The sequence below is a fragment of the Papio anubis genome, chromosome 5, assembly GCF_008728515.1.
Source record: "Papio anubis isolate 15944 chromosome 5, Panubis1.0, whole genome shotgun sequence".
Taxonomy (NCBI): Eukaryota; Metazoa; Chordata; class Mammalia; order Primates; family Cercopithecidae; genus Papio; species Papio anubis.
The window spans coordinates 57,112,410-57,129,023 of record NC_044980.1 but is presented as its reverse complement, the minus strand read 5'-3'; the positions used below and the strand labels follow the sequence as shown (position 1 = coordinate 57,129,023).

Genomic DNA, 16,614 nt, shown 5'->3' with positions numbered 1-16,614 from the left:
TCTACTAAAAATACAAAAATTAGCTGGGCATGGTGGTGCATGCCTGTAATCCCAGCTACTCAGGAGGCCAAGGCAGGAGAATCACTTGACCCAGGGAAGTGGATGTTGCAGTGAGCTGAGATCACACCACTGCGCAACATCCTGGTGACAGCTAGACTCTGTCTCAAAAAAAAAAAAAAAGTTTGATAGCAGAACACTTTTAAGAGACACAAAGCAGCCGGGCGTGGTGGTTCACACTTGTAATCCATACACTTTGGGAGGCTGCGACAGGTGAATCACCTTGAGGTCAGGAGTTCGAGACCAGCCTGGCCAACATGATGAAACCCCGTCTCTACTAAAAATACAAAAAATTAGCTGGGCGTGGTGGTGCACACCTGTAATCCCAGCTACTCAGTAGACTGAGGCAGGAGAGTTGTTTGAATCCAGGAGGCGGAGGTTGCAGTGAGCTGAGATCACGCCACTGCATTCCAGCCTGGGCAACAAGAGCAAAACTCTGTCTCAAAAAAAAAAAAAAAAAAGGAGCCGGGTACAGTGGCTCACGCCTGTAATAGCAACACTTTGGGAGGCCGAGGAGGGCAGATCACCTGAGGTCAAGAGTTTGAGACCAGCCTGACCAACATGGAGAAACCCTGTTTCTATAAAAATATAAAAATTAGCCAGGCATGGTGGCACATGCCTGTAATCCCAGCTACTTGGGAGGCTGAGGCAGGAGAATTGCTTGAACCCGGGAGGGAGAGGATGCAGCGAGCTGAGATCACACCATTGCACTCCATCCTGGGCAACAAGAGTGAAACTCTGTCTCAAAAAAAAAAAAAAAGACAGATAAAACTACATGTGATGTGAATAATCTCAACTCAAAATTAACCATTACTCCAAAAAAGTATTCATTATGTTAATCCAAATAATAATAATGTTATAATTATACTATGTCTCAGACCAAAAATAACTCAAATTCCCAGAGGTGACCTCTCAAACCTTGTACAGGAAAATCTCAAAGCCAAAAATGACGTGGAAGTATGTCCTTTGCTATAGAAAAACATTTATAAGTTTTTGTGTTTTTTTTGAGATGGAGTCTCGCTCCCGTTGCACAGACTGGAGTGCAGTGGCGCAATCTTGGCTCACTGCTACCTCCACCTCCCAGGTTCAATCAATTCTCCTTCCTCAACCTCCCAAATAGCTGGGATTACAGGGATGCGCCACCACGTCCGGCTAATTTTTGTATTTTTAGCCAAGACGGGTTTTGCCATGTTGGCCAGGCTGATCTTGAACGCCTGATCTCAGGTGATCCACCCGCCTTGGCCTCCCAAAGTGCTAGGATTACATAAAGAATAAGATGTTTTCTTTACTATCTTTTAAAATCAGTATTTTTTTTTTTTTTACCATTCTGTTACTGAGCCAAACAGCCAAATTTTTGTTATATTCAGAATAACAAGTCTGACTTTAAACAATTTCCCTTACTTCAATTTAACAAACAACTCAAACTTTTTTAGCCAACAAGTTAAAATATATATGACAACTACTACCACTTATATTATTTTGCAAGATATAATAAACAATTTTGCTCTGATTCTATGACCCGGTCACAAATAATGAGTCAATTTTTAACCCAAGTGGGAGCTTTTGTTGCCCTGACCAGAAGCTAAGCCTCAAACACTAATCAGAATTCTCAATTTCTTAGAAGAAAAGTATAAGGAAGGTCTTCAACACAAAAATACTTCTTTCATTCTGGCATTGAGAAAATAATTTTGATTAATTAGTCAAAAACTTTAAACTCCAACAAAGGTTTGTTTAAAGCGCATATTGTTAATTAATTATACTACTTCCTATTACACCCAAGAAAGCATCAGATGTGTCAAGAGAAGGAAATTTTTAGATGAGAAAAGAAAACATTTTAAAGTGAAATACACAGTACACCTGACACTGATGCTGCAATGTGGAGACCTAAACAACTATGACAACATAAATTACCTGGGGTAGGGATAAAGACAAAACATGAAAGAGTGCCACCTCCAGTCCTGATGGTAGATACTTTCAGCATACTAAAACTGAAAATCATCACGGTTTTGCCTTCTGAGCAGATGCTACACATACCTTTCTTATTTTTATATTTATCAATAAATATTTCTTTAACACCCTTAAGAAGCCATAAAGTAATAAAATAATGGCAAAGGCATCAGCAGCCAAACATTTGAATCTATTTCACTAAACTACCAATAAAACTAGGTTTTTAAAACAAATTAATGTTGTCTCATTTTATTAAAAAGAAAAGCAAACAATTTTAGAACAACTTACCAGCAACACTGAATAGAAACCTGGCTGTGTCTCCCACTGCTTCAGCTGCTCCTCGGCTGGTTTTAACACAGCAGTATCCTGACTGGTGGCCTGTGTTAAGACCTGAAGAACAACAGTGCTGGCACTATTGAGATCCATGGAAACCTGGCAATGATAAGTTAATATACTTGAATGTGTGTATTACAATAAAAAATTAACAGTAAAATAAATGGAGACAAAAAGCTTTCATGTACTGAATTACTCCTATTCATCTACTCCTTCATGTTCTGCCTTTCTATCTTTTCTAAGTATATCCACACTCTTCCTTAAAATTCATAATCAAATTATTTTTGCTTAAATCAATTTATTCTTAAAGGAAACTCTCTTTCATTGTTCTATAAATGGAAGATAATAAATTGAGGGAGGGGAGACACACACACAAACTTCAAAGTTTCTAAATTCTAAGTAAGTATCATTATGTGCCCAAGACTAAGCATAATGCCTTCTGTCTTCGTTTTAAAAAGGAGACTAATAAGTGTTATAAAAGTATTAAACCATGTAGCAAGTAGCACCTAACTTTATCCTTGACAAAATCAGAAGGAACAAAAGAAAACCGAAAAAGAGTTGCTTTGACTCATTTGTAAAGTACTCTCCAACATCATCTTACATGCCACCAGTGGTACACGTCCAAATCATTTTAAGAAACACGCAAAATGAAATGCTATGGAGAAAAAAGCCAAACTGACCTATTAAACAAAAATCTAAAACCTAAGTCAGAAAGGATCTTAAGGGCTGGGTCATCTAATCCTATACCACGTAGCTGAAGCCATTCAACAAACACACAATTTCTTGAATTTGTTGAATTCTCCAGGCTTCTGTTTCTAATCACCCCCAAAATTGTATACACAATTCTACACTTAGCAAGTATGTATAGTTATTCACAATATACACGTACAAAACATAAGGATTAAAACTGAAAGCTGAAAATGCTGACAGAAAATAAATCGTTCTCAGTGCAGGGGTGACAGGGAATAGCTTTGTACTGTATTGATATAGCTTAGTGATAATGGCTAACTCTATGACTGAAGAATGCTCCAGACAGTAAAAGTCTGAAAGTTATTAGCCTATAAAGAATATAGCCAAAGCAAATGGATTTCTTTGTTAAAATAATTATAATTAAATTGCAGTGAAATGGCAAGATCCCAAATGCTGATTCAACAAGAAATCTGACCTAGATTATCTTTTAGGGAAAATTAACCATTTCAAAACCTATGTAAGTAAAGCAGGGCTAATCAAAACCACAAAAATTTCACTGTACCATCTTAAGAAGGGCCCAATAACTAGAATCTGAAAAATACCAACAGTTAGTAATAGAGTTGCATTAAGATTTGATTTGATTTTGATTTCGTTTTTGAGACGGAGTCTCACTCTGTCACCCAAACTGGAGTGCAATAGCACACAACCTCAAACTCACTCCACCTCCCAGGTTCAAGTGATTCTCTGGTCTCAGCCTCCCCGGTATTTGGGATTACAGGTGCACACCAACAAGCCCAGCTAATTTTTATATTTTTAGTAGCGACAGGGTTTCACCATGTTGGCCAGGTTGGTCTCAAACTCCTGACCTGAGGTGATCCAACTGCCTCGGCCTCCCAAAGTGCTGGATTACAGGCGTGAGCCACCATGCCTAGCCAGATTAAGATTTTTTTTTTTTTTTTTTTTTTTTTTTGAGATAAGAGTCTTGCTTTGTTGCCCAGGCTGGAGTGCACTGGCACGATCTTGGCTCACTACAACCTCCGCCTGCCAGGTCCTTGGCCTCCCAAAGTGCTGGGATTACAGGAGTGAGCCACCATGCCTAGTCCAGATTAAGATTTTAAATTTCTGTCGCCCAGGCTGTAATACAGTGACGTGATCACTGCTCACAGCAGCCTCGACCTCAAGTGATCCCTCCACCTCAGCCTCCTAAGTAACTGGAACACAGGCATGTACCACCAGGCCCAGCTAATTTTTTTTTATTTTTATATTTTTTGTAGAGACAAGGTCTCACTTTGTTGCTCCGGCTGGTCTCGAACTTCTAGGCTCAAGCAATCCCTCCCAAAGTGTTGTGATTACAGGCATGAGCCATAGCATCTGGCCTAATTTTATATTTTCTAGCAGCCACATTAAGTAGTAAAAAGAAATATGTAAAATTAATCTTAATATATTATATATGTATTTTACTACAGCCACTCTGATTTTTTTATATATATATATATACACACACACACACACATATATATATATATTTTTTTTGAGACAGAGTCTCACTCTGTTGCCTAGGCTAGAGTGCAGTGATGCAATCTCAGCTCACTGCAACCTCTGCCTCCCGGGTTCAAGCAATTATCCTGCCTTAGCCTCCCAAGTAGCTGCAATTACAGGCGCGAGCCACCACGTCCAGCTAATTTTTTTATTTTTAGTAGAAACTGGGTTTCGCCATACTGGCCAGGGTGGTCTCAAACTCCTGACCTCAAATGATCTGCCCATCTCGGCCTCCTGAAGTTCTGGGATTACAGGCGTAAGCCACTGCACCAGGCCTAATAGTGTATTTGACTCAATATATCCAAAATGTTTTCACTGCAACATGTAACCAATATTTTTAAAATATATTGAGATATTTTACTTTTAATACTAAATCTTCAAAATCCTGTGTATCTTTTACACTTAAAGCACATCTCATGGCCAGGTGTGGTGGCTCACACCTGTTAATCCCAGTACTTTGGGAGGCTGAGGCGGACAGATCGCCTGAGCCCAGGATGTCAAGACCCACCTGGGCAACAGAGTAAAATCCCGTCTCTACAGAAAGTACAAAAATTACCCAGGTGTGGTAGTGTACACTTGTAGTCCCAGCTACTAAGGAGGCTAAGGTGGGAGGATCACCTGAGCCCAGGGAGGTCCAGGATACAGTGAGCTGTGATCATGCCACTGCACTTCAGCCTGGGAAACAGTGAAACCCTGTCTCAAAAACACAAACAAAAAAAAGATCGACTGCAACTGAGTGTGTCACTTTAGATTGGGTATTCAGGGAAAGCTTCTGAGAAGTGACACTTATGACAGACATGAACGACAAGAGAAACCCATGCAAAGATTAGAAGGCAGAGTTCAGATAGGGAAAACAACTAGAAAAAAGGCCTTGGGATCAGAAACAAACTTAAGAAGGCCAATATGACTGACACTTAGTGGGAAACAGGGAAAGTGGCAGAAAATGAAGTTGGAGAAAAGGGCAGGAACAAATGGGGCAAAATAAGATGTCTAGACTTTTCATATAGGTATAAAAATAGACACAGGATAGGAACAATATAAATATATTGATGTCAACAGATGAATGGAGAAAAGCTCTACCAGAACTCATACTCATCTCACCCCTCCACCAAAGAAATAAAGATAAAAGTCACGGCCTTGCTTTGGGCTACTACTAAAAAAATCACTGACTACTATCAACCCTCAAAGCAATTTTTCCCTAGAGCAAAGACTGTGTGGAGAACATAAACGCACACAGCAAAGCAATCCTTATCCTCATCATTTTTCCTGTTCTAGTGGAATCTGCTAGAGTTTCCCATCCCTGCCTCCTTCCAGTACCTGCCCCATCCAGGTTATCCCCTTGCTTTGGCGCTTGCTCCTAAGAAGTCCATCCAGTCTCAGGGGGAAGAGCTCAGTTCATATAGTTTTGGGGCATCTATTTTGTGCCAGACACTGCAGTAGTTGTTAGGATAAGAATCAGAACAGTCTCTGTTGTCTACCCAAAATCTATGGGCTACTGGGGAGAGAGGCAGAGGAAGCTATGCTTTTTTTGTTTTTGTTTTTTTTTGTTTTTGTTTTTTTGAGACGGAGTCTCGCTCTGTCGCCCAGGCTGGATGCAGTGGCCGGATCTCAGCTCACTGCAAGCTCCGCCTCCCGGGTTCACACCATTCTCCTGCCTCAGCCTACCGAGTAGCTGGGACTACAGGCGCCTGCCACCACGCCCAGCTAATTTTTTTTATATTTTTAGTAGAGGGGTTTCACCGTGGTAGCCAGGATGGTCTCGATCTCATGACCTCATGATCCACCCACCTCAGCCTCCCAAAGTGCTGGGATTACAGGCGTGAGCCACCGCGCCCCGTCGCAAGTTATTCTTATTGTTAAAACAAATTGTGAAAGGTACGTTTCTGCCATACCAGTTGGCATCCAGAGTATATCTCCCACACAGAACCAATATGAGTGGTTCATCTAAATGGGTAAAAACCCAAAGCCCAAAGGTATACAAATGTGCCTGTAGTTGGAAACATAAAAATGCTCATTAAAAGAAGCAAGCAAACAAAAGAAAACTCAGCACCTTTGCCTGCCACTAACAGATTTCTCAGACCTGCAGTGACTTTAATTTCAGCCATACATAACAATTTTCTTTAGAATATTTGTATTATCTGTGTTTGTCATTAGTTTCAGGGCATTTCACACATACAATAACCTCAGCAAGTCTACTAAATGCCAACACATTAAGTAGACTGACTCTAAAAAAAAAACAAAAAGGTTTCAAAATTAGAGTAAAAACTGAAGAGCGTTTCAAAATAAAAAGGGTTCCCACAGTGAAATAATTTATTCAGGCATGGGTAAATAACCTATGTTAAAACCATTAAATGAAAGAACAGTTGTTGGGGAACAGAATGTGTTCCCAGTGTGTCCAAGTATCACTCCACAGATTACTTGCTAATTGTAATGAAGAAACAAACCTTTAAAATAAAGAAATCCATCATCAGTCACCAGCTTAACCAAGAGAATAAATTCAGTTATCAACAACAGCAACACAACTTGACCTTAAGTGCCTCCTGATATGATGAAATATGCAGCCCACAGCCTCGCCTCTGAAACATCAAAAATGGTCAACATTCATCTAATCAAGATTGGGACTAACTTCCAGTTTAAAAGAATCAGAAGAGAAAGAATATTTTTGGAATGATGGCATGAGTAGCTCCACAGACCCTCTCCTCAGGGATACAACCCTAACTGGTGAAAATTATAAAAGGCTCAAAGTCTCTGGAAAATGTCTTAAGCTCATACAGCAAATACAGAAACATCTATGCGACAAATACTACTAAATCTTGATAGGAACAGTTAAGAATCTGTGGTTTTTTAGCCACAAACCCAGCCCTGCCCCACAATGTGAGGAAGCTCTACTCCAGGGACATACAGCCAAGAACACGGGGCTTTCTCTCACCCTAACTCCCAGCCAAGGGCTATGGTCTCTCCCCTGGATGGGTAGCCAGCTAGCCAGCATTTCTCACACACCCCCAGCTACATGCTGTAGAAGTTCTATACCAGGCAAACACAGCTAGAGGTCCAGGGCTCTCTTCTTCCATCCAGGCACTACTCCTGGGTCAGAAGCTCCACCACAGGGCAGCAGGCAAAGAATAGTGAGCCTCTATCATGCCCACAACAGCTTGCTCAAAGAGCAGAGGTACCACACCAGGATAAATAAAGTACTCAACACAAATTTGGCCGTCAAAGTATGGTGTGGTAAGTCAAAGTATGGTGCGGTAAAAGGAAAGCAGCTTTTACTTAAATGTTAGTAAATGGGAAAAGAGCCCAGCTCAAGCCTCAGAGGAATCATTTTGGTTTTTTTGCACTGAGCGAAGGGGTTTAAGAAGAAAAACTTGGTATAAGAAACACACGGGAGAGGTGCAGGAGGGTACAGGTCCGCATGCCATATGTATGTACGTATGTATGTATGTGAGAAGACTCACATACATGTCACCCTGTCTTGCTCTGTCACCCAGGCTGGAGTGCAGTGGCGCAATCTGAGCTCACTGCAACCTCTGCCTCCTGGGCTCAAGCGATTCTTGTGCCTCAGCCACCCAAGTAGCTGCGATTACACGTGTGCGCCACCAAGCCTGGCTAACTTTTGTATTTTTAATAGAGCTGGGGTTTCACATGATGGCCAGGCTGGTTTCAAACTCCTGGCCTCAAGTAATTCACCTACCTCAGCCTCCCAAAGTGCTGAGAATACAAGTGTGAGCCACTGCGTCTGCTCTGCACACCTTGCTAATGGCTATCTTGAGTAAGCTGGTGGTATAGCTGGCATCATCTTGACTTCAGCCTGGTGGTGGTAGACCATCTGTAACTCTTCCTAAGCAGGAGAATTCCACAGCTGAGTCCCTATGTCTGATTTGTTTTAAAGTTAGCCCCTGGAAAAATCGCTTGAACTCAGGAGGTAGAGACTGCAGTGAGCCGAGATCACACCACTGCACTCCAACCTGGGTGACAGAGCAAGACTTCGTCTCAAAAAAAAAAACTCCTGGAATTTCTAAGCAAGTGCACAGTTAGATGAGTACTGTACACAGGAATGCCTGGTGGGAAAGGAAGGAAAATGAAGAGTTTTAAAATATACTGTAAGGCCCAGATGTGGTAGCTCACACCTGTAATGCCAGCACTTTGGGAGGTCGAGGTGGGAGGATTACTTGGGGCTAGGAGTTCAAGACTAGCCTAGCCAACATAGCAAACCCCATCTCTACTAAAAATGGAAAAAATTAGCCAGGCATACCGCGCCATGTGCCTGTAGTCCCAGCTCCTCAGGAGGTTGAGGCAAAAGAATCACTTGAACCCAGGTGGTGGAAGTTGCAGTGGGGAAAGCGCACCACCGCACTGCAGCCTGGGTGACAGAGGAGACTGTCTCAAAATACAAAATAAGGTCAGGCACAGTGGCTCCCGTGGCTCACACCTGTAATCCCAGCACTTTTGGAGGCTGAGGTGGGAGAATCACCTGAGGTCAGGAGTTCAAGAACAGCCTAGCTAACATAGTGAAACCCCATTTCTACTAAAATTCAAAAAATTAGCTGGACGTGGTGGTACATGCCTGTAATCCCAGCTACTTGGGAGGCTGAGGCAGGGGAATCGCTTGAACCGGGGAGGCAGAGGTTGCAGTGAGCCGAGAATGCACTACTGCACTCCAGCCTGGCGACAAAGCAAGGCTCTCTCTCAAAAATAAAAATAAAAATAAAAATAAATAATTAAATTAAATTAAATTAAATTAAATACATTGCTAGACTACTTTCTGAGATTAAGGGGCCTGGCATGGTGGCTCATACCTGTAATCCCAGCATGTTGGGAGGCTGAGGTGAGCAGTTCGCCTGAGCTCAGGAGTTCAAGACCAGCCTCGGTAATATGGCAAAAACCCACCTCTACTAAAAATACAAAAGATTAGTCAGATGTGGTGGCTGGCACATGCCTGTGGTCCCAGCTACTTGGAAGGCTGAGGTGAGAGGACTGCTTGAGCCCTGGAGGTCAAGGCTGCAGTGATATAAGATTGTGCCACTGCACTCCAGCATGGGTGACAGAGGAGGACTCTGTCTCAAAAATAAAAATAAAAAATAAAATAAAAAGATTAAGAAGGGAAAAAATTTTAAATGCATTTTAAAGCTGGGATTCTGAGTTACAATAACATTTGGAGACTTTAATACTCCATTTCCAATAACAGAACACTAAGAAGAAGATCAACAAGGAAATACAAGCCTAGAACCACATTACTCACAAACAAGACCCAAAAGACATTTACAGAATATTCCACTCAACAAAAGAAAAATACACATATTTTTCTCAAGTACACATGGAACATTCTCCAGGACAGACCATATGCTAGGCCACAAAACAAGCCTCAGTAAATTTAAAAGAACTGAAATCATACAAATATGTTCTCTGATCATAATCAATAACAGAGACATACAAAAACTTCACAAATATGTGGAAATGAAAAAAGTCGCTCCTATATAACCAACAACTCAAATAAATCACAGGGAAATGAGAAAATATTTTGAAATGAATGAAAATGGAGACACAGTATACCAAAACTTCCGAGATGTAGTCAGAATGAGATGTAGATTAGACGGACTTTTATAGCTGTGTGTAAATGCCTATACAGTTCTCCCTCAGTATATGAGGGGGGACTGGTTCCAGGACTACCTGCAGATGCAAAAATCCAAGGATGCCCAGGTCCCCTATATTAAATGACATAGTACTATTTTCATATAATACATGCATATCCTTCCATATACTTTAACTCACCTCTAGATTACTTATAATACCTAATATAAATGCTATGTAAATAGTTGCTATACTGTATTTTGTTGTTGTTCTACTATTTATGTTAATCTTTTTGAATATTTTCAACATGACATTGGTTAAACCTGCATATGCAGAACCTGCAAATTAGAGACTTAAATGTTAGACCTAATACCATAAAAACCCTAGAAGAAAACCTAGGTAATACCATTCAGGATACAGGCATGGGCAAGGACTTCATGTCTAAAACACCAAAAGCAAGGGCAACTAAAGCCAAAATTGACAAATGGGATCTCATTAAACTAAAGAGCTTCTGCACAGCAAAAGAAACTACCATCAGAGAGAACAGGCAACCTACAGAATGGGAGAACATTTTTGCAATCTACTCATCTGACAAAGGGCTAATATCCAGAACCTACAAAGAACTCAAACAAATTTACAAGAAAAAAACAACCCCATCAAAAAGTGGGCAAAGGATATGAACAGACATTTCTCAAAATAAGACATTCATACAGCCAACAGACACATGAAAAAATGCTCATCACTGGCCATCAGAGAAATGCAAATCAAAACCACAATGAGATACCATCTCACACCAGTTAGAATGGCAAGCATTAAAAAGTCAGGAAACAACAGGTGCTGGAGAGGATGTGGAGAAATAGGAACACTTTTACACTGTTGGTGGGATTGTAAACTAGTTCAACCATTATGGAAAACAGTATGGCGATTCCTCAAGGATCTAGAACTAGAAGTACCATATGACCTAGCCATCCCATTACTGGGGATATACCCAAAGGATTATAAATCATGCTGCTATAAAGACACATGCACACGTATGTTTATTGTGGCATTATTCACAATAGCAAAGACTTGGAATCAACCCAAATGTCCATCAGTGACAGACTGGATTAAGAAAATGTGGCACATATACACCATGGAATACTATGCAGCCATCAAAAAGGATGAGTTTGTGTCCTTTGTAGGGACATGGATGCAGCTGGAAACCATCATTCTCAGCAAACTATCGCAAGAACAGAAAACCAAACAACACATGTTCTCACTCATAGGTGGGAACTGAACAATGAGATCACTTGGACTCGGGAAGGGGAACATCATACACAGGGGCCTATCATGGGGAGGGGGGAGGGGGGAAGGATTGCATTGGGAGTTATACCTGATGTAAATGACGAGTTGATGGGTGATGACGAGTTGATGGGTGCAGCACGCCAACATGGCATGAGTATACATATGTAACAAACCTGCATGTTATCCACATGTACCCTAGAACTTAAAGTATTTAAAAAAAAAAAAAAAAGCATGGAGAGCTGGCTGTACTTTTTTTTTTTTTTTTTTGAGACAGGGTCTCACTCTGTTGCCCAGGCTGGAGTACAGTGGCGCAATCTCAGCTCACTTGCAACCTCCGCCACCCGGGTTCAAGTGATTCTCCTGCCTCAGCCTCCTGAGTAGATGGGACTACGGGGTGCACCACCACGCCTAGCTAATTTTTGTATTTTTAATAGAGATGGGGTTTCACTATGTTGGCCAGGCTGGTTTCGAACTCCCCACCTCGTGATCCACCCACCTTGGCCTCCCCAAGTGCTGGAATTACAGGTGTAAGCCACCACGCCCGGCCTATCTTCTTTTTTTAAATAAAAGATTTTGGCCAGATGCAGTGGCTCACACCTGTAATCCCAACACTTTGGGAGGCGAAGAGAGTAGGATCACTTGAGCCCAGGTGTTTATGACCAGTTTAGTGAACACAGCAAGAACCTGTCGCTACAAAAAATTTAAATTAGCCAGGCATGATGGCACATACTTAATGTCCCAGCTACTCAGGAAGCTGAGGCAGGAGGATCACTTGAGCCCAGGAGGTTGAGGCTACAGTGAGCCATGATTGTGTCACTGCACTCCAGCCTGGGTGACAGAGCAAGATCTCAAAAAAATAAAAATTAAAACTTCACCAAATGACGCTATCACGAAAGTGAAGACAACCCACAGAAGGAGAGAAAATACTTGCCAACCATATACCTGATAAGGGAATTGAATCCAGAATACATAAAGAACTTTTATACAACCCAATAATAAAAAGATAAATAACCCAATTTAAAAATAGGCAAAGGATTTTAAAAGGTGGTTAAAGAAGGTGCAAAAATGGTCAGTAAGTATATGAAAAGATGCTCAACATCATTAGCAATTATGGCAACACAAATCAAAACCACAATGAGGCTGGACAAGGTGGCTCACGCCTATAATCCCAGCACTTTTGGAGGCCAAGGCTGATGGACTGCTTGAGCCTCAGGAGTTCAAGACCAACCTGGGCAACATGGCAAAACTCCATCTGTATTAAAACAATTTAAATTTAAATTAAAAAAAAAAAAAACACGGTATCACACGCACTACTACTGCAATAATCAAAAAGATAATGATCCAATCAATGGTGTCCAGCTTTTTAAAAAAAGATAATGAGGCATCAGTAAGGAGAAACTGCAACCCTCAGGCATTGCTGGTGCGAATGTAAAGTGGCCACTTTGGAAGTACGGCAGGTCCTTAAAATGTTAAACACAGACTAACATACAACATAACAATTCTACCTTTGGACATATACTCAAGAGACATGAATATGTCCATACAAAAACTCATACACAGATATTCACTGCAACATTATTCATAGTAGACAAAAACTGACAACTCAAATATCCATCATGTGATGAATGGGTAAATAAAATGCGTATTTCAGCCAGGTGCAGTGACTCACACCTATAATCCCAGCACTTTGGGAGATCAAGGTGGGCAGATCCCCTAAGGTCCAGAGTTCAAGACCAGCTTGGCCAACATGGTGAAACCCCATCTCTACTAAAAATACAAAAATCAGGCCAGGCGCAGTGGCTCATGCCTGTAATCCCAGCACTTCAGGAGGCTGAGGCAGGCAGATCACGAGGTCAGGAGATCGAGACCAGCCTGGCTAACACGGTGAAACCCCAACTCTACTAAAAATACAAAAAATTAGCTGGGCATGATGGCATGTGCCTGTACTCCCAGCTACTCAGGAGGCTGAGGCAGAAGAATCACTTGAACCCGGGAGGCAGAGATTTCAGTGAGCCGAGATCACACCACTGCACTGCAGCCTGGACGACAAAGTGAGACTCTGTCTCAAAAAAAAAAAAAAAAACATACATATATATACACACACACACACACCCACACCCACACACGAAAATCAGCCAGGCGTGGTAATGTGTGCCTGTAATTCCAGCTACTCGGGAGGCCAAGGCATGAGAATCACTGGAACCCAGGAGGCGGAGGTTGCAGTGAGCCAAGATCATGCCACTGTACTCCAGCCTGGGCCACACAGTGAGACTCTGTCTCAAAAACTAAAATTAAATTAAAATAAATAAAATAAAATGTGGTATTTCCATACAATGAAGTATTATTTCAGTTAAAAAGGAATGAAATCCTGTAACATAGTAAAACATGAATGAGCCTTGAAAATATCACCCTAAGTGGAAGAAGCCTGTCACATAAAACCACAAGTTGCATGATTCCCATTTATATGAAATATGAAGAACAGGCAAATTTATAACACAAAAAAAGTAGGTAAGTCGTTCCCTAGGCTAGGGGATTGGGGGAAAATGTGGAGCAACTGCTATTTGGGACGATGAAAATGTTCTAAAACTGACTGTAATGATGGTTGCACAACTCTGTGAATATACTAAAAACCACTGAATTGTACTTTTTTCACTGGGCGAATTACACGGACTGTAAATTACAGCTCAATAAGCTGGTTTTTTTAAGTGCTTTGACTATGTAAACGTCAAAATCCACAAGAGATTGCCATGTGCGGTGGCTCAAGCGTAATCTCGGCACTTTGGGAGTTTAGGTGGGAGGACAGCTTCAGCCCAGGAGTTCAAGGCCAGCCTGGGTAAAATAGTGAGACCTCAACTCTACAAAAAAGAAAAAACAAAAAATTCAGTCAGCAGTAGTGGCACAAACCTGTAGTCCCAGCTAGCTACTCAGGAGGCTGAGTGTGGAGGAGCCCAGAAGTCTGACCTGCAGTGAGCTACGATTGTGCCACTGCACTCTAGCCCAGGCGACAAAGTGAGACTCTGTCTCTAAAAAAAAAATTTTTTTAATTTTTTTAAAATGTGACTTATAGCCAGGTGTGGGGGCTCACGCTTCTAATCCCAGCACTTTGGGAGATTGAGGCGGGTGGATCACGAGGTCATGAGTTCAAGACCAGTCTGACCAACACGGTGAAACTCCGTCTCTACTAACAATACAAAAATTAGCCAGGTGTGGTGGCATGCATCTGTAATCCGAGCTACTCAGGAGGCTGAGACAGTAGAATCCCTTGAACTTGGGAGGTGGAGGTTGCAGTGAGCTGAGATCGCGCCATGGCACTCCAGCCTGGGTGACAGAGTGAGACTCCATCTCGAAAAAATAAATAAATAAAATGTGACTCATATAGGCCAGGAGTGGTGGCTCATGCCTGTAATCTCGCACTTTAGGAGGCCAAGGTGGGAGGATCACTTGAGCTCAGGAGTTCGAGATCAGCCTGGGTAACATAATGAGACCCTGTCTCTTTAAAAAAAAAAAAAAAAAAAGTGTCTATAGTTTCAACAACAATTGATGTTAACTCAGGGCCAAAAAGATCAAGAAATTAAAGCAAGATGAAAGAATGTTAAGACTTTTGGCATAAGACAAGGAGGTTCCAAAGATGCTACTGTGTATTACAACATCTGGATTCAAATGAGTACTGCAACATCTGGATTCATTTCAGTTTCTCAGCAGAAGTCTTTGGCAGTTTGGACAAGAAATTCTTTTCTGTGCATGCATTACAGGTTGTTTAGCCTCTCTGTCCCTGCGCACTATACGTTATTAACACTTCACACAGACTGACTAAAGATGCTTCCATGTATTTCCCAAATACCTTCAGCTAAAAGAACCACCAGGGCTACTGATGCTTTCCCTATGACAACAGTCCCCAACATTTTTGGTACCAGGGACTGGTTTCATGGAAGACAATTTTTCCATAGAAGGGGTGGGGAAGTGGGGGAGGGGTAAAGGGCAGGGGAGGAAGATTTCTTGAGGAAACTGTTCCACCGCAGATCATCAGGCATTAGTGAGATTATCTAAGTAGTATGCAACCTAGATCCTATGCATGTGCAGTTCACAACAGGGTTTGCGCTTTTGTGAGGATCTAATGCTGCTGCTGATCTGACAGGAGGTGGACCTCAGGTAATGCTCACTTGCCACCCACTGCTCACCTCCTCCAGTGTGGCCCGGTTCCTAGCAGGCCATGGACTGACTGATACTGGTCCATGGTCTGAGGGCTGGGAACACCTGCCCAATGACACTTCATGCAGACTGTCAAAAACTGGTTTGTTTGGGAGGAAAAAACGCGCAACAAAATATATGTGACATCAAAGAGAGGAGCTATTTGCTTTCTTTCTCTTCCCTACTCCTAAAATATCAAATCTACTCAAGAGTTTCAAAAGACCTACAAACTTCTGCTTGGAGTTTTCAAAAAACGTGCAAACTCCTGCTTGTTAGAAATGCATCTGGAGGGCGTGGTGGCTCACACCTGTAATCCTAGCACTTTGGCATGCCGAGGCATGTGGATCACCTGAGGCAAGGAGCTCGAGACCTGTCTGATCAATGTGGCGAAACTCTGTCTCTACTGAAAATACAAAAAATGAGCCAGGTGTGGTGGTGGGCACCTGTAATCCCAGCTACTAGGGAGGCTAAGGCAGGAGAATCGCTTGAACCCGAGAGGCAGAAGTTGCAGTGAGCCGAGATCGCGCCATTGCGTTCTAGCCTGGGCAACAAGAGCAAAACTCTGTATCAAAAAAAAAAAAAAAAAAAAAACAGAAAGAAAAAAGAAGTGCATTTGGAACTACAAGTTTAAACCTGCTTAAGCCAATCACAACTTAAAAATACTCTTAATTTAGTCTGTTTTGTAACTAGAGGAATATATACATATATAATAAAAATTACAATATAAAATATATATATTTAACACTACACAAAATACAAACACCTACAAATAGACAAGCAGTAAATACATCAAATCATAAACAATAGTTGTGTTAAGAAAGCTCCAGGGGTTATCATTCTTATAGTCGACACACTTTAATAATGAAAAAATACATTTTTTAAGGCCAAGAGTTTTCATTTTACATCTGCTTAAATTTCCACAGGAATTAGATATTTGCTTTATTTCTCTTCCTTTCTCCAAATTCATCCCAACTTCTGAAGAGCTGCAAATCATTATGTATTTCTCTT

General features: G+C 41.5%; 1 protein-coding gene across 5 annotated transcripts in view; it reads right to left on the bottom strand.

Annotated features, from left to right (window-relative positions):
• The window catches only part of IPO11 (importin 11), a 228,075-nt gene that overhangs the window by 197,874 nt on the left and 13,587 nt on the right, over positions 1 to 16,614 (bottom strand). For all 5 annotated transcript variants that reach the window (XM_021939382.2, XM_021939383.2, XM_021939384.2 and 2 more), the window contains exon 2: positions 2,293 to 2,436. In XM_021939382.2, coding sequence (XP_021795074.1) covers positions 2,293 to 2,430 — 138 coding nt within the window. In that variant the 5' untranslated portion in view covers positions 2,431 to 2,436. The remainder of the gene's footprint in view (positions 1 to 2,292; positions 2,437 to 16,614) is intronic.